Source organism: Balaenoptera borealis (genome assembly GCF_965194805.1).
Source record: "Balaenoptera borealis genome assembly, chromosome: 11".
NCBI lineage: Eukaryota > Metazoa > Chordata > Mammalia > Artiodactyla > Balaenopteridae > Balaenoptera > Balaenoptera borealis.
In genome coordinates, this window is record NC_138868.1 from 97,244,571 (window position 1) to 97,268,424 (window position 23,854).

The 23,854-nt window shown below is 51.1% G+C and overlaps 1 protein-coding gene across 1 annotated transcript in view; it reads right to left on the reverse strand.

The window, feature by feature from the left end:
* Positions 1-23,854, reverse strand: part of DSCAML1 (DS cell adhesion molecule like 1) — a 349,698-nt gene that overhangs the window by 33,638 nt on the left and 292,206 nt on the right. The window contains exons 12-17 of the mRNA XM_082341823.1: positions 16,293-16,492; positions 15,600-15,696; positions 14,867-14,995; positions 7,976-8,143; positions 6,717-6,787; positions 1,302-1,542 (exon numbers count right to left, since the gene is read on the reverse strand). Coding sequence (XP_082197949.1) covers positions 1,302-1,542; positions 6,717-6,787; positions 7,976-8,143; positions 14,867-14,995; positions 15,600-15,696; positions 16,293-16,492 — 906 coding nt within the window. The remainder of the gene's footprint in view (positions 1-1,301; positions 1,543-6,716; positions 6,788-7,975; positions 8,144-14,866; positions 14,996-15,599; positions 15,697-16,292; positions 16,493-23,854) is intronic.

The window sequence follows — 23,854 nt, forward strand, 5'->3', positions numbered from 1 at the left end:
GTACCTCTCCGCATTCTATGCACCTTTCTGTGTTCTGTGTTCTCCCTTTTTCCCAGGGGCCCAGTGCTCTGGGGCTACTGACACCTGCTCCCTCTCAAAGCCTAGCTTGTGCCCCAGAGCAACTAAATGGAAATCTCTGGGGATGAAGCATCAGGATTTTTAAAAGTCCCCAGATAATTCCAACTTGTAGCCAAAGTTAAGAACCACTGGTACGAGCTAATCTACTCTCAGGGGTTTCTGACCTGATGCATCCTCCCTCCCAAGGGTGTCTGCATTTTCAGAGAGAATGAGGCAGGGAGAGGGCATTGCTTAACAAAAGGATGGAATGCTTAACAAAATGGTGGAATGCTGGGTATCCTGATGGCCATGGGGTGATGGCTTTATGTTACTGGGGCAGTCAGTTCCCTCCCTCTGCTGGGGGCAGGCTCAGACTTAGTGACAGGTTTTAATCTCACATCCTCGTTTTAGGCAGGAGCAGCAAGATGGAAGCTCTGTTTAATCTGCTCTTTGGGGGGCTGTGACCAGCCCGGCTCTATCTCTGGGGGGCATCAAGGGTCACATCTCCTCTCCCTTCCTGGCACAGGCTCGGGTACCAGCTGGGTCTTCTCTGTGCCTGGAGAGCAGGCAGGCTCCTGCTGCCTTCTAACCCTCTCCCCCGAGAAACCGGGCCCCTTAATTCACTCATCAGACTTGGAGTGCTCTCCAGTCCTCAAAGAATTCAGTTTTAAAAATCAGGCCCTAAATCCTCTGTCCATGGACCTTGGGATATCGTAACTCCACAGTCTCATCTCAGGTCCCTAAAATAGATGGTGGACAGATTCCAGCCCAGAAGTACAAATGTAACGTGGCTCCTGCCCTTTTTCCAACCTGGAGGATGTAAGGGAGGAGAAACAGGACCCAGAGTGCAGAGGAAAGAGCTTGGGGACAAAGATGGGTGAGGGGCCAGAATGAGGAAGAAGGAAAAGGCAGAGGGAGAAGCACGGACGGAGAGTCAGACAGGTGCACAGACAGGCGCTCAGACAGGCCAATAGATCAATAGAGAGACCGATGGGCAGAGCATTAGCAAGCGATGGATAGAGAGCCAGCCAATGGATGGAGAGGCCCGGAGTGCTAAATGGACCAAGCATCCATCAAGGAGCCAATGGGTGAGAGGAGATGGAGGGATCCAGGGAGCCTGTGTGGACCACAGGACCACGACGGGGCTCAGGAGCAGGGAAGGGCCCCGAGCCCTCCCTGGCAGCCCTGGCTCTGCCCACAGCTGGGATCTGTACCCACTCGCTACGCTCTACTGGTGCCCTCACCATCCTCCAGGGTGGTGGCATTGATCTCGCTGGATGAGGGCCCCGTGCCAGCCCGATTGAAGGCCTGGACCACCACCCCATACTGGGCGAACTTCTTGAGGTTGTCCAGGGTGTAGACCTCGCTGTCCCCAGTGGCCTTCATCTCCACGATGCTGTACTGCCCATTGCTGCCAGGGCTGTTCTCTCTGTAGCCGATCTGGTAGCCCCGGATGACGCCGTTCTGCAGCTCCTTCTTGGGTGCCTGTGAGTATGGGGTGGGGTGGGGTGGGGAGGAGACAGACACAGTGACATTCTTAGAGGATGCTCTTTTTTAAAAAAATAAATTTATTTATTTATTATTTATTTTTGGCTGCATTGGGTCTTTGTTGCTGTGCGTGGGCTTTCTCTAGTTGCGGCGAGTGGGGGCTACTTTTCGTTGCGGTGCGCGGGCTTCTCAATGCGGTGGCTTCTCTTGTTGTGGAGCAGGGCTCTAGGTGCGCGGGCTCAGTAGTTGTGGCGCATGGGCTTAGTTGCTCCACGGCATGTAGGATCTTCCCGGACCAGGGCTCGAACCTGTGTCCCCTGCATTGGCAGGCGGATTCTTAACCACTGCGCCACCAGGGAAGCCCTGAGAGGATGCTCTTAAAACCAAAGTCAGATCATGTCACTCCCTTGCTTCCAAACCTTCAAAGGCTCCCATCTCACCCAGAGTCAAGGCCAAAGTCCTTACAATGGCTACAAAACTCTATGTGATCTGACCCCACCCCCATGCCTCTTGGACCCGTCTCCCCTCCCCCATGCTTCCTATGCTCCTGCACACACCTCTTTGCTGTTCACACCAGGCACATTTCCATCCAAGGGAACACTCTTTCCTTGGATATCTACACGGCTCGCCTCCTCAACATTGTGGTGTCCTTGCTGAAATGCTGCCTTCTTAATGAGGCCTTCCTTAAGCTCTTCGTGTAAGATTGCTCCCTGCCTTCTGTCTAGTGCTCCTTACATTTCTTCCTGGTTTTATTTTTCTCCATGGCAGTAGTGTCATCTGACATTCTATATAGTTTACTTATGTCTTTGACTATCTGTCCCCATTGGGATGTAAGTGCCGTGGGGATGAGGAGTGTTGTCTATTTTGTTCTCAGTGTCTAGAATGGTGCCTGGCATGTAATAGGCCTTCAATACATATTTATTGAATAAATGAATGGGTGAATGAATGAATGAATAGGGATATCATTTGGTATGGGCTCAGGGGCCTGGGAGAAATGCAACAGCAGACAAAACGTAACCAGATGGAGAGGGAGGTAGGTAATTAGTTTGAATAAAAAGAGAGAGTCCCAAGATACCACTTCACACCCACAAGAATGGCTATTATCAAAAAATGAAAAATCACACACACACACAAAAATCACAACTGTTGGTGAGGATGTGGAGAAATTGGAACCCCTATGCATTGCTGGTGGGAATGCAAAATGGTGCAGCCGCTGTGGAAAGCAGTTTGGCAGTTCCTCGGAAAAGTTAAATATAGAATTACCCTATGATCCAGCGATTCCACTTCTGAGTATATACACAGAAGAATTGAACGTAGGGATTTGAAGAGGTATTTCTACACCCATATGCATAGCTGCATTCTTCACAACAGCCAAAAGGTGGCAGCAACCCAAGTGTGCACAGATAAATGAATGGATAAACAGAATGTGGTCTATACATGCAATGGAATATTATTCAGCCTTAAAAAAGAATGCAATTCTGATATATGCTACAGCACAGATGAACCTTGAAAATATGGTAAGTGAAATAAGCCAGACACAAAAGGACAAATATTGTATGATGCTTCTCTGAGGTACCTAGAATACGCAAATTTAGAGACACAGAAAGTAGAATAGAGGTTACCGGGGGCTGAGGATGGCTGGGTGGGGAGTTAGTGTTTAATGGGCACAGAGTTTCTGTTTGGGATCATGAAAAAATTCTGGAGATGGACAGTGGTGACGGTTGCTCAACATTGTAAATGTACTTAATGCCACTGACTTCTAACACATGAACATGGTTAAAATGTTCAGTCTTATGTAAATACAATGCTATGTATATTTTACCACAAGTTAAAAAAAAAAAGAGTCCTTGACTTTGATGTAGGCCTAGCTCCTCTTGGAGCTGGATTGCCCTTGACATCCTGGCCAACGGCTGGGGTGTGTTGAGAGCTGATGCCTGAAGCCAGCTCCTGGATGGAGGGACAGAGATGGGCGAGGACAGACCGGTGACAAGGGGGCACTTCGGAGCTCTGCCTGGGCCGGCTGGAATGAAGGGCTGATCCCAGCTGGCCAGGCAAAGGGAGAAAACTCCACTGGCATCAGCCTGGAGGGTGGAAAACATACTCTCACCCCCAGCTTGAACCCCAATACACAACCAGCCATGCACATAGGTGTTCTGAGAGAGAACACATCAACAGGTAAACACTCACCAACACAGACATTCTCACATATGATCACACACACACACACACACACACACACACACACACACACACACACGATCCCAATATATCCCTTCACATCCAGACCCATCAAAGCAAACATCCCAATCCACACCTACCCATGGCCAGAAACATTTAGACCCACAAATAGAAACTGCCTCCTTTAATGAGGGGGCCTGCCCATCTACATACTCAGAGAGAGCACACACCCCAGTGCATATAAAAACAGCTTGAATCAGGGTTTTAAAGACAATGCAGTTAAATTAAAAGCCCACCTTTTATTGTACTAAAAAACAGTGTGATCAGAAACAATTAAGTTAGTAAAACAGCCCGTTTTTTAAAATTCAATGAATGTTTTAAATGAACTGCATTTTTAAGCTCACTGTTAATGCAATAAAATGAAGTTTTTAATTTAACATAATTGTTTTGAACTCATTAACTAGGTGTGTGTGTATTTAATGGACTTGACTTTTTGTTAATGCCTGAATAATGTTTCTCTCTGTACTTGGGCAGTCCTGTTTGCCAGTTTGTAAGGGGGCAAATTTCTGAATTTGGGTTCATATCTACACACTCACACATTCAGACAGACATCTATTATAGACACAAATATATCTGCAAGGTGCCCTTGTTTTCACACTGACATATACTCTCCTATTACATACCCACGTCCGTATTGAAACACACTGATATATACATCAGTACACAATGACACATATGCCTACATACACAGAGCCGCCTACACCATGATATACACCTGTATATGTGTGATATACACAGTACCACGTCACCTTCATTCACATCCAAATATACTGGCAGAGGCCTTGCATAGGCATTCAGGCATACCCTGCTACATACATATAGATATTCACATATTTTTATAAATCTTGACACATGTTCCCTCCCTCCCTTCTTCCCTCCCTCCCTCTCTCTCCTCTCTCCCCATATGGCCCCCCCTCCCCCCAAACAGGCACACTCAGGATTTAAATCAATCTTAACAATATTTCTCTGAAGCATTAAGAAATCAATAGGGCTGATTGCAAATTTATGTCATAAAGCAGTAGTGACCCATCTCGTGGAAAGAGTCTTAAAATGAAGTGACTTATCTTTCAAGTGAATCTTTATTTTTCATTAATCTGTTTCTTGGTGTTAAAAAAAAAAATCCCCTGAGAAGTCAGCCCCAAATTTATTGACGGGCTCGTTCATTCTGAAGTTCTAACTTTCTAATCAATTTTATTTTTCATTATGAGACTTTGGAGAAATAAATCTGATTCTAAATTTTTATCAACCTCCAGGTCGGAGCTTTGTAGCCAAATGTCTCAGTGGTTTACATACTTATTCAGCCCTGCCCCACCTCCAGGCTTCCTTGGAGTATTCTCAGGAAATGGGTGCAGAGTCAGGATGCAGACAAGACTTGGGGACTAGACTCCAGGCTTTACCCCCAGTTTCTGAGAGAAGCCCTGGCACCCAGATCTGAACCTGGAGGGAACCATGGCTCTGGAGGTATCTGCTAGGAGGGCTGGTACCCGGGGAGGACCAATTTCCCAGCCTCTGTCCCACCTTTATCCTGGTCATTTCTCTGGGGAGGGAAGGAACCAGGCTCTGCTCTCTTGTGTGTGTGTGTGTGTGTGTGTGTGTATGTGTATGTTCGTGTGTGTCATGTGTGTGTACGTGCCCAGGCACGTAGTCTTTTTAGGAAAAATATTACTAGGCCCTTCTGAATCTCCTTGACTCTCTTGAGTCTGCCTTTTTGAAGGGCCCAGAAGGAGGACTAAAGCACCTGGACTTTTCCCACCAGGAGTCCAAGTCAGAAGATGACCTTGGACTTTGACCCCAGATGTAGATGAGGCAGCCCCCCCAAGCCCCACTGTTGAGATGGGAGAGATCCAAGAAGAAGAACATGGATGGGACTCAGAAAGCTCTCTGTCCCTGACCGCCACGCAGCGGGCCCTGGTGAGGAGACTGGGCAGGGCCTCCAGGCTCTGTGCACTGAAGTTCTGCACCTGTCACGACCTGAATGACCATGGAAGTCACCTTGCATCTCTATACCGTGGCCTCCTCTGATGGATGGGGATAAAAATACCTCCTCTGTCCACTCCACAGGAATAGAGGGTCAGATAAATTAGTGCAAGAAAATACTCAAACACTGGAAAATGCGGTGCAACAGGAAGCCATCAAGGATGGGCAGCCCTTCTGTGCCCATGGCAGGGATGTGGCAATGGGGCCAGAGTTACCCAGGAAAGCATTTCTTGGTCCTGCTCAAGGTTATTCTGATCTGTTTCTCTGCCCAGCTGTGGAATTGCCTCGAAGACTTCCCCTCAGTGACAGTTTTCAGATACCCTCTAGATTTACAAGTTTCTTCCCCTTAGAAACGGCTGCAGCACCTACTGGTTTGTTTTCTCTGCAGCTCCCCTCCCCCAGAGCTGGGGAGGGCAGTTATTTTTTAATCCTGATTTTATAGAGGAGGAAATCAAGACCTGAAAAGACCAAGCTCCCTGTTCAACGCTTTACCATGAGAATATAGGGGGTGGCTTCACCCTACCTCCCAGCTCTAGTCACAGGGCCAAGATGAGGGTGAGACTCTGTCATTTCATCTCCCATAATCCACAGGGCCCCTTTGAAATTTACACATAATCAATTCTAACTCCAGACTTATTACAACACGCGGGGTGTGTAGGACAGACCAGCATGGTGGAAGAACCATCTTCCCTCCTTGGCACTGACAAATTCTTCATCTCACCCTAGGCATGGGCCTCCATAAGAGAGTCAGGGTGGAGAAGGGAGTGGGGATTGGTGAGGGAACAAGCCCCTTTATCCTCCTCTCTTTCCACCCCTCCAACCTCATGGATTTAGCAATAAACAGGGTTGGGCACTGTAAGAGACCAAAGACTAGCTAGTCTGTTGGGGTTTCATTTGTAGATTGAGAGCGGAAGAGAGGAGGTATTTCAGAGGAAATTGCCTTTGAATTTACTTACCTTCCAGGTCACTTGGATGCTCTGTGAGGTCACTGGCTGCAAGGTTACATCCATGGGGGGCCCATCAGGAGCTGGGGGGTGGTGGGGAGAAACAACATTATGAGTCAAGTCTTGGAAGAAAAGAGTCCTATGTTCTTACTCCCATCCTTGAGCTGGAGGACTGCTGGGGAGAAAGGAAAAGCTCGTCTACAGAAGCAGAGAACCTTTGTTTGAGTCCTTCTGAAATGATCATAGGGTTTAAATTTCCCCTTCATTCTCCATAATTTGCTGAAAATATAGCAAACAATGACTATGAAATACTACTCCACATCCAGCAGGCTGGCAAATATTTTTTAAAAGTTTGATAGTACAAAGTTCAGACAAAGATATGAAGTGGCAGGAACTCTTGTACACTGATCATGTGAGAGCAAGTTGGTACAAAACTTTGGAAAACATTTTGGCATTTTTTTGGTTAAAGGTAGAAGTTTGTCCATCTGATGACTGTAACTCTACAACTGCTTATATCCCTTGGGGGGAATGAAAACACACAAATGATACAGCTGTACTGATGACATGAAGCTCACAAAAAGAATATCGATCAAAACAAGGAAGACAGAGAGAATATATGAAGTATGATTTCATGCATATATTCTATTAGAAAATAGGCAAAACTAAACTGCATGGGTTATGTGTACATACATTGTGGTGACAGCATAAAAAAGGAAAGAAAGGAAGTTGGGATACTGGTTACTTCAGGGGGAGAGGTTATAATTGAGAAAGGGCATATGGAGGACCTCTGGTAAGTGGTAATGAGTGTTGGTTATACTAGTTTTTCTTTATTATTATTTGTAAAACTGAACATGTATGTTATATGTACTTTTTGTATTAATTTATATTTTGCTATGACAGGTAAGAGAAAATACAGCAAGGAAAATCTTGTTTAAACTTTCAGGAAAACTTCGTGACAAAAATCACAGGAGATAATCCAGGGCACTAGCACCCCCATCCTTTGCAGATCTAGCAGATCTGTCCTTTCCAGACAGGCTGCGGCCAGGTGAGTGGGGGCAGGACCATGGACAGCTCCCGAAAGCATTGCCTCGAGAACCCCATCTGAAAAAGGTCAGACGGAAGAATCTCCAATGATCCAGAGGCAGACACAAACACCTCGGAATCTCCCCCTTCTCCTCTTCTAACTGCAAGCCCACTGCCAGTGGACCGGGGGGGTGTGGGCCCCAGATGTCCCGAGCCCATGCGCAGGGGTGGCTGGGTGAGGTGCTCACCGGCCTCCTCAGTGCTGATGGTGAGCTCCTTGCTCGGCTCGCTGCGGCCAATCTTGTTGAAGGAATACATGCGGATGCTGTACACGGATGCCGGGTGCAAGTCCACGATGTTGGCCTGGTTGATGGTCGGGGAGATGTTGCGTGTGGACTGCTTGAAGTCCCAGGAATCTGGACAGAGGACACCCATTTCTAACCACAGCCAGGCAAACTCCAGGACCCCTCTCCAGCCTCAAGCAGCGGCACATCCCAACGTCAACTTAGATGCCCAGAAGAGGTCTAGTTCACAGAGACTGAAGCAAGAGAGCCTTCACAACATCACAGAGAACCAAAGGGTTCTGTTCCATTAAGCTCAAGTGACCAAGGGATGCCTGAGGATGGGAGCAGCAAATGCACGGCTTGGAAACTCAGGGAGCTTAACCCTTCTCTGCCCTGGGCCGCCTGGTGAACTCAAACCTCAGATGGGGGTCAGATGAGATGTTTCCTATGGTCCCTTCCAAGATCACCATTTGCTTGCTATTCCTGAGGGTCTGATTGGCCAGTGCCCTTGTTCCTGGTTTCTCAGACCACAGCAGAGACCTGTTGTAACTGTGAGACACCCGCCTCAACCCATGATCCCAGTGCAAAGGGGGAAGCCAAGTCTTATACCCCTTTCTCCTCCTATGTGTGCTTCTGTATTGCCTTTCCCTGTGCATTTGTGTGGTGGTGGTCTTGACTGTTTCTTGGGCTGTCAGGGGGGACAAACCATGTGCCAGAGTCCCTAGGCAAACCCTACCCTCTCTCTCACCAGCGAGAGAATGGTCTCTGAGTCTTTACAGTCAGAAGCCAACAAAGGGACGGGCATGTTCCCGATTCATCCAGGGGGACCGGCAGCCCATTCCAGGGCTAATGTTTAGCGAAAGTGTAGAATGTGAAAAGTACCGGATAAATACCACTCAGGGATACTGTGACAGTAAACACTCGGCGTCTCCAGAGGAATCCAGTCATTCATTCAATATATTTGTGCTGTGCACCTACCAGGGGATTCCAGACAGACATGGAAGGGGTTGCAGTCACAGCAATGCCTCAGCTAGGACCTTCCAAACACAGAATTCATAACCAGATTACATTATTGGCACTTTGCTTCGAAAAGAAACAAAAAGGCAAAGCACGAGGAAACTAGCTGATAGTGGGGCTTAAAAATCTTCCCAGGGCACGTCCTGATGTGACTATTCAGTCTAATTTTCCATGTCTTTTAAATTCACAGTAGAGGATCCTGAAAATTCTCAGTAGAAAGGATTAAATTGTATTCACTACAGTTTAACCCCTAAATCAGGGAGGGAGGCTAGCACATTCTAGAACAAATTTTAGGAAGACTTTTTTTTAAGCTAATGCCTGGTAAATCAGGAGAATTGGTTCACTCGAAAAGACTATCCCATCCCCCCAGGTTCTGGTTAATTGAGGTCTTGACGTTTTTCAAAACACCACTTTTAGCCACACAGGCTTGGCATCTGTGAAGGGCACAGGCCCAGCTCCCCATCTGCAGTTTTGCATTTAATTCGTTGGTTTCATGAGCCAAAGTCACAAATGGCAGACAGTGGATGCTCAGAAAAACAGTATTTTCTCCTTGTCTTTTAAAACACCCCAACTGCCCAAGAGTCACTACGGCTGGCAGGTTAAGCCAGAATTGCAAACGTGCAGGCTCTTACTGCTGTGGGTACTGCTTTGGTTCGGGAGGAAATGGGCTAGCGATGCGGAGGCAGGTGTTCACTTCTCTCTGCGGCATTCTGGGAGCTGGGGCCGGCTCACACATCATATATGATTTGCCTGTGTTTATAGGAGAGGGTCAGTGAACATGAGTCAGTGCATTCATTTTTGATGAGCACGGCAGAGGAAGGAGACCATGTGATGTGTCTGAAAACAGAGGGGCTAAAGAAAAGAGGTGCTAATATTTATCAAGCACCTGTGATGTGCCAGGTGCAGTGATGGACACGATTTACTCTTCACTCCTTCCTATGACATCAGCACCATATCTCCACTGTATAGGTGATGCTCGTGTCATCAAGGCCGATGTCTCACTTGGCCTTTCAGGTGTGTTCAACGCTTAGACCTCCCCCTTCTCGAAACACTCTTCTCTTGGGTTTCCTATTAAAACACTCTCTAGCTTTTCCTATTCTCTTGGGTCACCTCTTCACTTCACAGGTGCATCTTTTTTACCTTACCATTAATGGTTCGAGTTCCTCAAGGCTCCATCCTAGGCTCTCCTCTCACTCCATACACTTTCCCCACCGGTGGCTTCTATTTCCATTTACACACAGATAAGCTCCCTGAAGGCAGGAACCATGTCTAAGACTCTGCCCATCTTGCCCACTTGGCACGCGTTGGGCACTTAAAACCCACTGTTGGTTTTAGATCAGAGCCACTTTGCTGTCCTGGACTTTGGACTTTCAGTTCCTCTGCATTTTGTAGTCACAAGAAATACCCTTTGCCTTTCCCTCCCTTGCCTCCTTCAACTGCCAGTCACAGGAAGGTTGGGGGGGATGCCCCAGAGAGTGGCCGCCTTTTGTTCTGCTTTTGCCAGTCATTTGCAGGTGGATTTGCCCTTGTGTTCCCAAATCATCTTTGATGTTGGCACAAAATGGCTCTCTCCCCACAGCGCCTGCAGGCTAATGCATCAGAGTCAAATCTGGAGGTCTCTAGCTGATTTTCCATACTTGATCACTGCCATCTCTCTGACCTGAATAGCTGAAATCAGGGGCCCTATTTTCTTCTCTTTCCTTTTCAGCTCTCAGAGTACTGAGCTGGCTTTGGTGAATATTGTCTCTTTTAATATTCCCTTTCATATAAGCCTGGCTTACCCAGATTAACATATTTCATTAAGGGCTCTCTCTCCCTTTCTTCATCAAAGGGTTTATGATGCAAAATATTCTTCTTAAAAAATAAGGAAGTGGCTGGGGAGATGTCAGTGCCTTCCACTCTGTGGGCTGCTTGCTGGGAGGGGACCTGGGGCCTTTGGTGTTTCAGGGGACACATTCACTGTAGAAGGGGGAGCACTTTGGACGAAAGCCACATCTGGAGCATTTAGCTGCCTGTGCTTGGGAAACAAATCCATTCTGCATCTCTGATTTCCTCCTTGCATCACAGCTCTGAGCCCACCACGACAATCTCCGCAGCACCGAGAAAAGGTTCCCTGGGTCACCACGGCCACTCACCCCCTCCCGACACCAGACCCTCTCACAGCCCCACTCCAGCTCACACAGAACGCCACGCCACATCGGGCTGGCTCGCCCCACGGTGGCTGATGGCGCGCGCCACGAGGCTGCCTTCTGGGCTTGGAGGGCCATCCTCAAAGAACCCATCCCTGCTCCTTGCTTGGAAAACAGGGGCGAAATGTGGTGTCTGCATTTTTAAATCTGCACGGCGCCATCTGATAAATTTGTGTGGACGGTGCTATTTATCATTCAGCATTCATGTATTATTACTCTGCTGCCTGGGGCCAGGAGAAGTCAGCGTGAGCGGGATGGCTTAGAAAGGGCAGACTTGGTAATTTCCCTTGGAAAATTAGCATGATGAGCAACATGGCAGAAAACCTGGCAAAGGCACAGTTGTAACACAGAAGGGGGTCAGGGGCAGATGGTCCAGACCCGGGATGGGTGTGGTCTGGGTCAAGAGGAAGAGGGGAAGGGAAGGGAGAGTGGGGCACAGGATGGGGACCCATGGAGGGTTATTCTGTGTCAGGCTCTGTGCTAGGCACATGCACATAAGTCATCACATTAACGTAATCCCTGCAGCCACCTTGGATTATGTGTTATTGTCTCCACTGATAGGTAGAGATGCCCAAAGACCTTAAGTTGCTTGCTAAAAATCATACAGCCCTGACACTTGGTCAACCCAAGTCTTCTGCTTTGAGAATTGTTCTTGTTCTACTATTCCACCTGCAGGCAGAAGACCTACTTAGACACACACACACCACACACACACACATGCATGCGCACACATGCCTCTCCCTCCTCTGAGTCATCCATCCGTTCCCTAGGATACCTTTTACAGTTCTCATGTGATTCAGTTTGTGGTGTGTTACACGTGATTGGATAGTGCTTTGTAATGGTCCTGAAAGTGCCTTCGTGTGTGTGTGTGTATGTATGTGCATGCGAGTGTGTGTACACAGTGTTTATTCTCACTCCAACTGCATTGTAAGCTCCAAGGGCAACACTCTGTCTCCTTGTTCTTTCTCTTTCCCTACCACATGGCTGGTGCATGATTCTGCAAGAAAATTATTGGCACTCAGTACATGTTGCTGACTGACAGACACATATTTCAGCCTGCAAGTCCCACAGGACTATAAATTGCCACATGAAGTATTTGAGTTAGAAGGAGGAGAGGAATTTACATTTTTTAAAGGCTGACTATAGCCCCATGCTAGATGCTTTCTCTTTATTCCTCAAAACAATCCCACAAGGTAGGCATTACTGTTTCCCCCTCACAGACAAGGAAACTGTGCTGTGCTCACAGCCTCTGCCTGACTCCAATATGGTAATTCACTGCAGTTCCCACGGGATTCCTTTTCCTAAGTGCCAGGATAGATGCCTGTCTGAGTGGGGTGGCCTGGAGTAGTCCCACCTAAAGGCAGGAGAAAGGACCAGCCAACTTCTCTGTGCTCTTGATCCTGTGATTTATTTTGCTTTTTTTTTTTTAACAGGTGCAAAGCCCTTGTGGATGGGAGAGTCTGAGGTTGAGTTTTCATTACCCTCCTCTCCACCTTGCCATCCATCCTGGCTCTGGGGTGGGGTATGGCCATTCCTCATCTTTCAGGAGAGCCAGAGGGGGTTGGGGGAAGATGTGGATGAGCTCTGAAAATAGCATCTTCCCTGCCCACCTCTCCTTCTGCACTGCTCTCCAGATGTGTGATGTTCTCAGCTTCGCCCTGCTGAGCAGTGCCCCAGGAAAGGTTTCCACACATTAGAGGGTGGTCAGTGGAGGGGGCCGGGTGGGCAACGGGGCAGCATGGGGGAGGAGGGCAGGGGGCAGTCAAAAGGAGCCGTAGGGGAGGGGCCCGAGTGACAGCCCAGGCAGCCACTCCCCGCCCCCGACAGGAGCAGAGCCCTGCCAGCCATATCAGCCAGGCAGGGAGATGCTGGCCCATCTTTCTGGCTCCTGGGGAGCTTGTGCCCAGACTCGGGAAGCCCCGAGGTGTGAGATGAACACAGTGGGCTTCCTCTCCTCCCCGTGCCCTCTGCCTCCACTGAGGCCCGGCCACTGCTCATCACCTGTCCCAGATGCAGGGCTGCGGCAGCGTGCTCACTCAGCTTCTGGATACCTCTCCTTCCTGTTCACACCTGATGACCCTTTTCAAGGTGCCATGCCAAGTTCTCTCTCTGGGACCTCAGACGTTGTTAGTAGCTCTCAATGACCTTCCCCAAGGAAGTAAAAGCTCAGCCCAGAGCCCCCCCGCCTCCCCCAACCTGGAGCCCAGAGCACACTTTAGTCTTATTGACCAGGAACTGGGTCTGTGAACCCTCTGCTAGACGTGCCGCGCCCTGGAGCGCACTGCATCTTGCTGGGGCTCGGCCGTTCCCGTCTTCCTGAATCTAGGCCCGTTAGCTTTCCATCTTCTCCCAGCTCAGTGGAGCGTCTACAGGGACCGGAGAGATGCTTCCCTGACGACCCCTGTGGGCACAGCCCCTCCTCCTCTCTACGGCCCGCCTCCTGCACTGAGAGTGACCTCCCAGGGGCGCTGGCTGTGAGCTGACTTTTCTCCCCAACTGAACTGTGAGCTTCTGAGTGCAGGGCTCCTCCTTGTCGAAACCTGTTTCAAGGATGACGAACCCAGTGCCCCGGACAGAGTGGCTTCTCAAGAGGCGAATACAGCTCAGAGATTTGCTGTGGACGCTGTCAGGTGCTGTCACTCTAGGGGAGGGGACAGCCAGCTGGCCAATGACCATGTGCTATGCTATGGTCTGGAAAGCTTCTGAGGAAACAAAACCTTGGATCTATGCTAAGACCTGGAAGATGAGTTGGAGTTGGTGGGAGAAGGGGGCTGGGGCGGCTTGAGTTTTCCAGACTCTTTTCCTGTGTTTTATTTTAAAATTATTTTGAAAAGCTTGTATGGGCTTATGGTCTTGAATTCCGAAGGTATGAAAGAACCCAAAAGGTGGAGCATGTTTCTCGTTCTCTCACTCCTACGTTGGGGTCACCCAGGTGCCCGCTCAGGGGCAGCGCCCTGCTGCCTGTACCTTCTAGAGACCGTCACACAGATACAAACATGATTGCTCTTTTTTGGCTTGGCCTCTTGTCCAGGCCTCTTGTCCCCTCCTTGCCATTCCTGCCACATGACTGTGGGTCCCTTGTTTCCCCAGAGACCTAGGGGTCCATTGTTCACTCTGCTCTACATGGCTTCACAGTGGCGGGCAGCCTCAGGAGCTAGCTAGGGTCCCGAGGGAGGGATCTGGGAGGGCTTCCTGGAGGAGGACACTTAGATCTATGCTTTTCCAGGGACTCCCATCCCCCAGTGACTCATTCTTGGCAAGGACCAGCTCTCTGACTCCCAAGCATCCCCATCATCCCAAACCAGGAGTGCCTAGATGACCCAGTGAAACTGTGATGTCTCTGACCCCACAGATACAGCCCATAGCCCCCTGGCTCAGGGCCTTTAAGTTGCTTTAAATCTGACCACCCTATGGACCTGCCCAGGGACAGTCCTGGGAAAAAGGGGCTGACATCCCCTCCCCATCAACTGAGGGTCCCTCCGTTTGCCCCCAGGGTTCCTAACCTGACCAATGTTCCTCCCTTTGGAAGACACAGGGGCTTGTGTGTCTGCCTCAGATGGGCAGCCCTGACACCCAGGGGCTGTCCCACAGAGGGGCGCCGTCCCGGCACATGGTGCAAGGGGTCACGGCAGGCCCAGCCCTCACCCACCTGATTTGTTCTTGTATTCAATGTCAAAGCCCGTGATAATGCTGTTCCCGTCAAATCGCTGGGTCCAGCGCAGGTTCATGCTCCGGGCCTTCACCTCCCGGATCTCCAGCTCTGGGGGGTCGGGGGGTTCTGGGGGGTGGCAGGGGAAGGGGGCAGAAGTGAGGATGGCAGCAGAGAGCTTGGCCTCCTGCCGACCCCTACAGAGGACCAGGGATCTGCCCTGCGGGATCCGTGTCACCTGTGATCCACCCAAGGGCCCTGAGCCCTGGAGTTCAGGCAAGGCAGGAGGGGGTGAAGGGTACCCGGCAGCAGGGCTCAGAGGCAGAGGGGGGCCTGCTCGGTTCCTGCTCTGCTCCCCTCTCTTCCTTAGCCCCTTTCCTCGGAGCTGACAGCCTACTTTCCCCTATGCAGAGCTCCTAACTTTTCCCAGCTTGACTTTCCCTTCCCACACCTCTTGCAGGGTCTGCGCCCACAAATCCAGGCCCCCCACTTCGGGAGCAGCAGAATGCTCCACAGGGGCCACAGCCATTGCAAACCTCGCTGTAGGCAGTGTGCCTGGAAAGACCCCATCACCCCACTCTGGGCAGGAGGGAGGGTGGATGGAGGCTTTCCTCAGAGCTGTTTCCCGTCAGCCTCCACTAGATGTGGGTGGTGTCCCTGCTCTTGAGTGGAGTTGGCAGTGAGCGCCGGGGTCCCAGGGGAAGGGGCTGGGGGCGTGGGGCAGGTGAGGTACCTTGCACCGTGAGTTGGATCAAGCCCCGGTCCTCCCCGTACGAGTTGATGGCGTGGCAGCTGAAGAACACAGAGTCCCCACGGTCAGCAGGCTTGAGCTGGGAGGCGGCCAGCAGGGGCAGAGGGTGGCGGCAGGGAGAGAGGGAGGAATGGGGAGAGTCTTTTAGAGCTGGTCTGCTGAATGGGGCCCATCTAGCCAGCGATCAGCAAGGCCACCTTCTTCTGGGAGGGGACCCACCAGGGGCTTGTCAAGGGCTCCTCTTTCCAGAAAGTTCAAAGGATGGAAGTGTGGAAGAGTCCCTGCAGGGAGGCCAGCTGAGGAGTTCCAAAAGACGCAGGGGCTGAGGGGGTCCAGGAGGGAGGGAGGGGCTGAGGGGGGACCCAGGATAGAGGGAGGGGCTGAGGGGGTCCAGGAGGGAGGGAGAGGGTTGAGGGCATCCTGGGGGGAGGGAAGGAGGGGCTGGGGGTGTCCTGGGAGGGAGGGGCTGGGGATTCCACACATTTAAAGGTGAGCAGTTGTCAGAAAGGGGATAGAGTGAGGTTCTAAGGCAGAGGTTGGTGGATGAAGGAGGGAAAAGGAGAGGTACTCTTTGGGGTGGAGGAGTGGCTCCCAGACTCCCCATTCACCTCCTTTGGATACAGATGCAATAGCTACGGGCTCCCCACTTTCTGAGACTGGGGCGTGGGTGCTCACCTTCAGCGTGGAGACAACTTCGTCGCCGTTGTCCTTGGTGGCGATGGCATACCGCATGACGCGGTCGGGGTCGATGACCGTGTCCCCCTTCTCCCAGCGGATGATGATGGGCCGCTCTCCCCGCGCCGTGCAGTTGAGCTCCTTGGCGTGGCCCTTGATGGCGATGGTGGTGTTGGGGTGGGAGGTGATCATGGCCGGGACTGGGGAGGGGAGGAGGCGCAGGAGGTCCCAGTGAGGGGGGTGGGGAGGTCAGCCTGGGGAGAGCACGTGCCCAGCGCCGAGGCCCCGCCCCCCCGCTGCCCCTCCCCACAGAGCACCTCAGCCCCAGGGAGAGGGTCTAGTAACGGTTGGGGGAGGGTACAGAAAACCCCACTGCCTGTCCCTTTCTCCCCAGCCCACCCACGACCGGGGCAGCCTCTCTCTTCACCAGGGGTTCTGATATTCCGTGGACCCCTTTTCAGAATCTTTTAAAATGCATAATATACATAAAATGACAAAGGAAACCAGATATGCTGAAGTATGGTTATACCAATATGAACATTCAAAAGCAAACATTTGCTACAGTATATCACATAATATATGTTCTGTATTCCTCTTTATGAAGTAAGATCTAGTGCTGGATTGTATTAGAACGATTTTGTAATAGTGATGAGCACAAATGATATTTTGAGATATCTGCCAGGGCTGTGATATGAAAATACCTATTGGTCACAGTCACAGGTGCTGCTACTGCTGTGGTTTGTTGCTTGCGTTCAAAATGGAAGAAGTACAAAATTTCAGTTAGAAGTTAGTGAAAAAAAAGATGCCATTTTACCCCAGCCCAACTTCATGGACCCCTTGAATTGGATCCATGCACCTTTGGCGGGGAGGTCTGTGGACCCTGGGTTACACGCCTGGTGCCTCTGCTTTGTGTCCGTGGCTCGAGCTCTCTCCACAGCGGTCAGCTGGTTTACCCCCTGCTTCTAGGCAGCAGGGCCCTCCCAGACAGCTGAGAAACTCTCCTGTTCTTCCAAACAAAATGCAACAGAAAACCCTGGCTAGCAGCACCATAGTTTAGAACCGTCAAGCCCACTAATAGGTTCCCCCATCCCCCGTCCCCCAACCAATGACCTGAGAAAATCGTCATGAAACAACCAAGGCCCTGGCTGGCCATCAGGAGAGCCCACCCACTGCCCTGACAAGAGGCATCTCAATCCTGACCCTCCTCCAGGCCCGAGCACCATGGGCAGCAGGAGGAGGGTGGGGCAGAGGGAAAGATGGTCTCGGGCCAGTGACATCCTGTCCCCTTTTTCCCCCATCAATTCAACAAACATGCATCCAGCACCTATGCCATTACGTGGCATGGTGCCAGGCTTGGGGGAGACGGGGTCCTTGCCTCCTGGGAGGAGGGGGGAAGGGGAGGGGGAGATAGGCACCTGTGCGAGCAACATGAAAATAAGGAAAATCTGATGAGTTTTTCAAGGAGGTACCAGGAGAAATTAATTTTGGTGGAGGAGAGTCGGGGAAGGCATCACCCAGCCATTCAACGAGCATTGATGGAGCACCTACTAGGTGTCAGACCTTATGCTGGGTTCTGGAACCAATAGTGAGCAAGACAAACCCAATGTCAGGGAGCTTCGCTGCAGTGGTAAGAACAGACAACACAATAGCAGTTCCAGGAAAGATTGCTAAGCACTGTGCTAGAAGTGCTCACCATCTGACGTGGCAGGATACACATGGGGAGAAGGGTACCCTAAGCGGTGGAAACTGCTGGAGCAAAGGCTCAGAGGCAGCGATGTGCAGGGCAGATCCCAGAGAGATAAGAGATCTGATGCAGCTGGAGGACTGCCCTTGTCCTTGCCATTTCCTCACCACTTTCCTGGGAAACCTTGCCTCTTAGAGTACAGGTCCCCAGGGCTCTCGTCTCCAGAGGAGTGCCCATGAGCCACGCTGGAGTACACACATTAGGGGGCACTGTGGTTGACTGCAAGAATCAGACAGCATTTCCCACCCCCGCATTGCGGGAAGGACCCCTGCTCACACTGAGCTCTGCAGAGTAGAGAGCCAGCTCAACAGAACCCCGTCACTGGCCTGCTTGGGCCATGGGACAAGAGGATGGTCTGTCTTCTCTCTCTTTACACCCCCCCCACCCCGGAGGCTCCCCTCTGGGGCACCGCATCCCTGCCCCACTTCTGTGGATGCCCCTTTCTTTCCCTCCTAGCATCCTCAGGATTTTTCTCCCCTCCAGTTTTGTTTTGTTTTGTTTTTGGCTGCCTGCTTGGCTTGCAGGATCTTAGTTCCCTGACCAGGGATTGAACCTGGGCCCCCCTGCAGTGAGAGCTCAGAGTCCTGACCACTGGACCGCCAGGGAATTCCCTCCCCTCCAGTTTTAAACACCTACTCAGACAACATTCTTCCCAGCAAACTCTCCAGGGTCCTCTGACTTCTAAGGACAAATAAGCCTTTGGAGAAAGGAAGGGAGGCATGGAGCTGTAATAGTGTGACCTGAGACGCCAGGCAGTGGGCGAGGGGACATCTGGAACAGGTTTGGGGGATGAAGGGTGGTTTCTGGCATTCCCCGAAGTCACCACGCAGCCAGCTACCTCCTCTGCCTTCTGTCATGTGGGACTGGATCCTGAGGGCAGCTCTGGCTCCTGGCCCCTGCACCAGCATCTCAGCACAATCCCCAGCCCCGGCTCATCATATAATGAAGCAGATAAATTTTACAATGCACGGCATCACACCAATATACAATAAAACGCGGAACACAAATAACGAGGTGCAAGTTATAATGAAGAAAAAGCCTGCAGTCAGAGACACGCGAGTATGAATTATTGACTAAGGTTTTACACTCTCAAGGATGTGCGGAGGAATATTTTTCTATCAAAGATTTGCATAATTCACTCGCATAAACCTGGGTGGAATATAGAGTAAGATTTTACATCAACAAGTCGGGCCTTGCATTGCAGAAGCCTGCATTTTTCCTGGAGGATTGAAATGCCGGGATGTGGCGGGAGGGGCGCATGAACTGTTTCTGCTCCCCGCAGAGTGAATGGTCAGAGACTGGGGCCTGACACCCTTGCCTGGCCTGAGCCCTGAGGCCTTCCTGGGGAAGAGGAGGCCTAGCTCTCAAGAGGCCGCCGCTGAAGCCACAGACGAGCCGGGGGCGTTCATGCTGGGGGGGGGGGGTGCGTGCGCGTGCACGCGCGTGTGAAGGGGGATGGGGGCAGGGTCAAGCCTCAGCGTAGGTCACAGGTCCAGAGAAGGAAGGGGAAATGATGAGTCTTTCTTTGGTAGGAGGACCTCAAGTCTCTGCACCGGAGTGAGAAACTGGCAGCTCATCCCTGTTTTGCTCTCCAGGTAGGGCTGTACTAGCCTGTCCAGGGCCTGTGTGTGAATTATAAAGGCACCCCTCTGGCTGGAGGCAATATGGTACTGGGAGCCAGAGCTTGGCCAGTGGAGCAGGGACTGGGTTCCCGACTTGACTTGCCCCTTAGGCTATGTAACTTTGAGCAGTGCACAACCTGTGCATTCATACATGCCAGTCCCACCTCACAGGGTCTTCCCAATCAGGTTTGTTCAAAGAGACAGACACAGGGGCAACCAGAGACAACAGGGCCTCAAGAGCCCACTTGGTCCTTCAGCCCTGAGTATTAACCACACCTGGGGCCAGGGGGGCTGGGCTCCCTTCACCATTGTTATGGCAAACAGCATGCAGCAGAACCCGATGTTCTCCTCACAGCCCTGCAGCTCAGGGCAGGTTCAGGTGAGCTCATCTGTGAAGAAGAAGAGACTGCTTCTGTGGACCCCACCCAGCTTGAAGAGCTTGGGGGCCAGACGGACGTGTTTCTACCCAGCTATGTGGTCTTTAATACAGGCTACTTGACTTCTCCGAGCCTCAGGCTCATTCTGGGTACTATTCCCACCCCAAGCGTCTCATGCTCCTCTCCTGTTCCAAGAAAAGCATCAGATAAATACACGCACACCTTAAGATGTTACTTGCCATCTATTTTACAGAATCACAGAGTCCTAGAGTTGCAGAGCCCACATAACGTTCAGTATAGTAGCTACTAGCCACACGCGGCTATTGGCCACTAGAAACGTGGCCAGTCCAAACTGAGATGTCCTGTGACTGTAAAGTACACACTGGATTTCAAAAACACAGGAAGAAAAAGAAAGAATGTAAAATAGCTCCTTAATAATTTTACGTTGATTACATGTTAATATTTTAGGTATACTGGGTTACATAAAATATACTATCACAGTGAACCTCACCTGTTTCTTTTTACTTTTTTGAACATGTGACAACTAGAAGATTTTAAATTACATAGGCGGCTTGCATTTTGTTTCTATGGAAGGGCACAGGTATAGATCATCTACCCAGACCCTTCGTTTTACAAATGAAGAAACTGAGGCCACGCAGGGAAGTGGTTTGCCCCGGTCATACTAATAAACAGCAACACTTCTTAAAAGTGGACAGATGGGAGAGGCGATACATAACGTATGAAGCTCTAACGCTAATGGTGGAAGGTGAACTGATGCCAGGAGAACTAGCGCCCAGGTCTTCAGAACACAGAATGACAAGCTCCAAATTACTTGTGAAACATCATGTCTCGTTCTGGGCTCTCTACTTGATGGAGGACGTTGACAAGCTGGAGTGCGACCAGGAAGATGGACAGACTTCAAGCCATGCCATTTGAGGAGTGGCTGGAAACTGGGAGCGTGTAACTTACAGGGAGTGGGTGGGACATGGCTCAACAGCTCTCCTAAAGGGGGAAGGCAGACCTCCTGTTTGGCCTAAGAAGGAATTTCCCAGTAGTTTTGGCTGTTTAGGGAAAGGGCTGCAGCGGAGGCAGGGAGCTGCCCACACTAGACCTCCTGGGCAGCGTGGAGAAGATTCCAGGGCAGCGCAGAGAAGATTCCATGTCTTTGGGCCCCTGCGGGTGTCCGGGTCTCAGGAGAGAGGAAAGATGGTCTGGGAATCCGGCTCATTGTTATGGGAGGATTCTGTGAGCGTACTCTTCGTGCGTACAGGGGTCTTCAGCCCCTCATCCTGGGCCAGAAGCAGAGGACCTGCCTCCTCTTTTCGTCCTGCCCTACGCAGTCTGCCTGTCAATGCCAGAACAGGGGACTGTGTCACTGTGCCCCTCCCACAGACCCTGTCCAGGCCTCCAAGGGCCTGGGTGCCCTCCTGAACCCACAGACCAGGGGCCTCCGCCCTCCTGGCTGCTGTATTTAACAAAGCAGCCCCCTAAAAGAGGGGAGCCCAGGGCAGCAGGTGCCCGCCCTATCTGCTCTCCTCTTCCCTCCATCTCTCTCTTGCTTCTTGCTCTGGACCACAAAGTCGCTCTGCTCCCCTGAATCACAGTGGTAAACATAGGTGAATCCTCACTGCACCGAGACCTGGCTGTGCTCCAGAGCACTTCCTGGGTTGAAGGCAGACCCCAGGAATTCCCTAGAGAGATGTTCGTGTGCGGTCACGTGCAGGAGCACAGATGCACGCGCGCGCACACACATACAGAGGCAATGTCAAAAACACCCCCAACGGACAGTCACAAACACAGTCACCCTCACAGCCTACACTCTGACACCCTTACTGTAAACTCACACGTGGTGTCATACACAGGTAGCCTGATGCAACTGTCAATTGCATGTCGATATCCTGATGTGATTGTCTAACACATATCTACTCACAGCCCTGCGTCACATAAGTGCACCCTCCCTCTACACACACACATACACACACACAGACACACACACACACACACTTTTATGGTTACCTTTTACTGGGAACTTCCCATGTACCATGTGCTGGCAGTGTTCTAGTACTTTACATGAATTAAGTCATGCGGGTAGGTACTGTTATTATTCCCCAGCTCCAAAGCCTGGGTCCCGATGTATTTCTTGACCAAGCACCATGGCCTTCCTGTGCCCACAATGCCCCTGATGGAGCAGGCAGTCTGCTGGATGCCTTGGCCTCTTGGTTCACGGCTTACTGGCCTTCCCCAAAAACAACCATGAGAAGTAAGTCTTACTATCCCCACTTTTCACATGAGGAAACTGAAGCTTCCAGAAGACAGTTTTTCCCTCTTTAAGCCTGTCCTACTGTAGGGGCTGGCCACCTCTGGCTGTCTGTCTGTCTGCCACGCATGCACAAAGAATCTGGCTTTGGGAAATGGAATTTGGTTGTCAGCAAAACGCCGTGGCTTCTCTGTGGTGGGCGGCCTCGGCAGGCTTCTCCTAGGGCAGGTGTCAGGGACTGCAGCTTTAGGGGCACAGGCAGGAGAGCCAGGGAGGGGGTGGGGGCTGTACGCACAGGGCTGAGTTCTGTGTGACAAGTGCTAACAGCAGCCGCAAAGGCAACACAGTGCTCCAGTAGGACACAGGAGGCTTTAATGAGATACAACTTCTCTGCTTTCCTGCAGTGTAATTCAATTAGCAGCCAGGGAAACCTAATTTCTTTTTACAAAGAGGGGTGCAGTAAGAGATTCTCTGGGGACTTGGGAACAGGGAGGGGCTGGGCTTAAGGGCATCAAGGAGACCCAAGTGGGTGTGAGCTGCCCCTTAATACATAGCTCCTTCCAACACAGCTCCTTTAGGTGGGGAGGGTGGGCTCTTCCCTGGGGTCCTGTGGAAGGTCCTGGGGTGAGCTGGGCCAGTCTTTTTTTTTTTTTTTTATTACCAGACACACATACACACACACACACAGAGGGAGGCAGCCACAGAGGGAGGAAGGAGCTGGCATCTCTTCTACATGAGTTCAGGTGACTGCAGTCTCAGGATACATGACGGCTCCTGGTTCCCGCTCGTGCCCACCCTTGAAGGGTCTGGATCAGCAACTTCATCTCGGCCCACTTTTGACCCCGTGGTACTGGTAAATATAGGACTCCCAACAAAGTCCACTCTGACGCATGGCCACATATGCCAGATTTGCCAAAATAGGTCTTGCAAAGCCAGGTGGCACCTGCTGAGCTGCTTGAATCCTCCCACGTCCTTTATGCTCTAACTTCCTCAACTTCTTCCCATTTACACCAAAGTCACTTTTTTTCTCTGTGGGCCAGTCTCATTCAAAGCTTTACAACCCAGGTACTTGGTATAGCGCCGGCACTGCACATGGCCAAATTGGGGCAGATTCTGGTCGAACCCTAAGGGGCTTCCTGATGACTCCCAGGGCCCTTCCCTGACACCCCATATCACTGCAGATACCTCTGGGCATACCTCTGCCTCCTCTGCCTCCAGAGATACCTCTGCCTCCTCTGGGCATCGAGTGTCCCTGGCACGGCCCATGCCACACTGCAGTGTCCTTGGCTCTGACTGTGAGACTCCAGGGTAGAAGCATCCGTGTTCAGGACTTAGCATGATTTTGTGGAAAGAAGGCAGGCTCTCCCAGTGCCCTGGGGCAGCCTGCCCTGGTCCACAGACTCACTCCAGGGCAGGGAGGAGCCTTGCTGGGCCTCTGGCTTGCAGGCCACGGCCTTATAGCCCTGCAGAATTCCCAGATTTCCTCCTCCTGGATCCAGTGGGCTTTATTGGCTGGAGCCACAGAGAGGAGAAAGGCACCAGCCTCCACAGTGGATTCACCC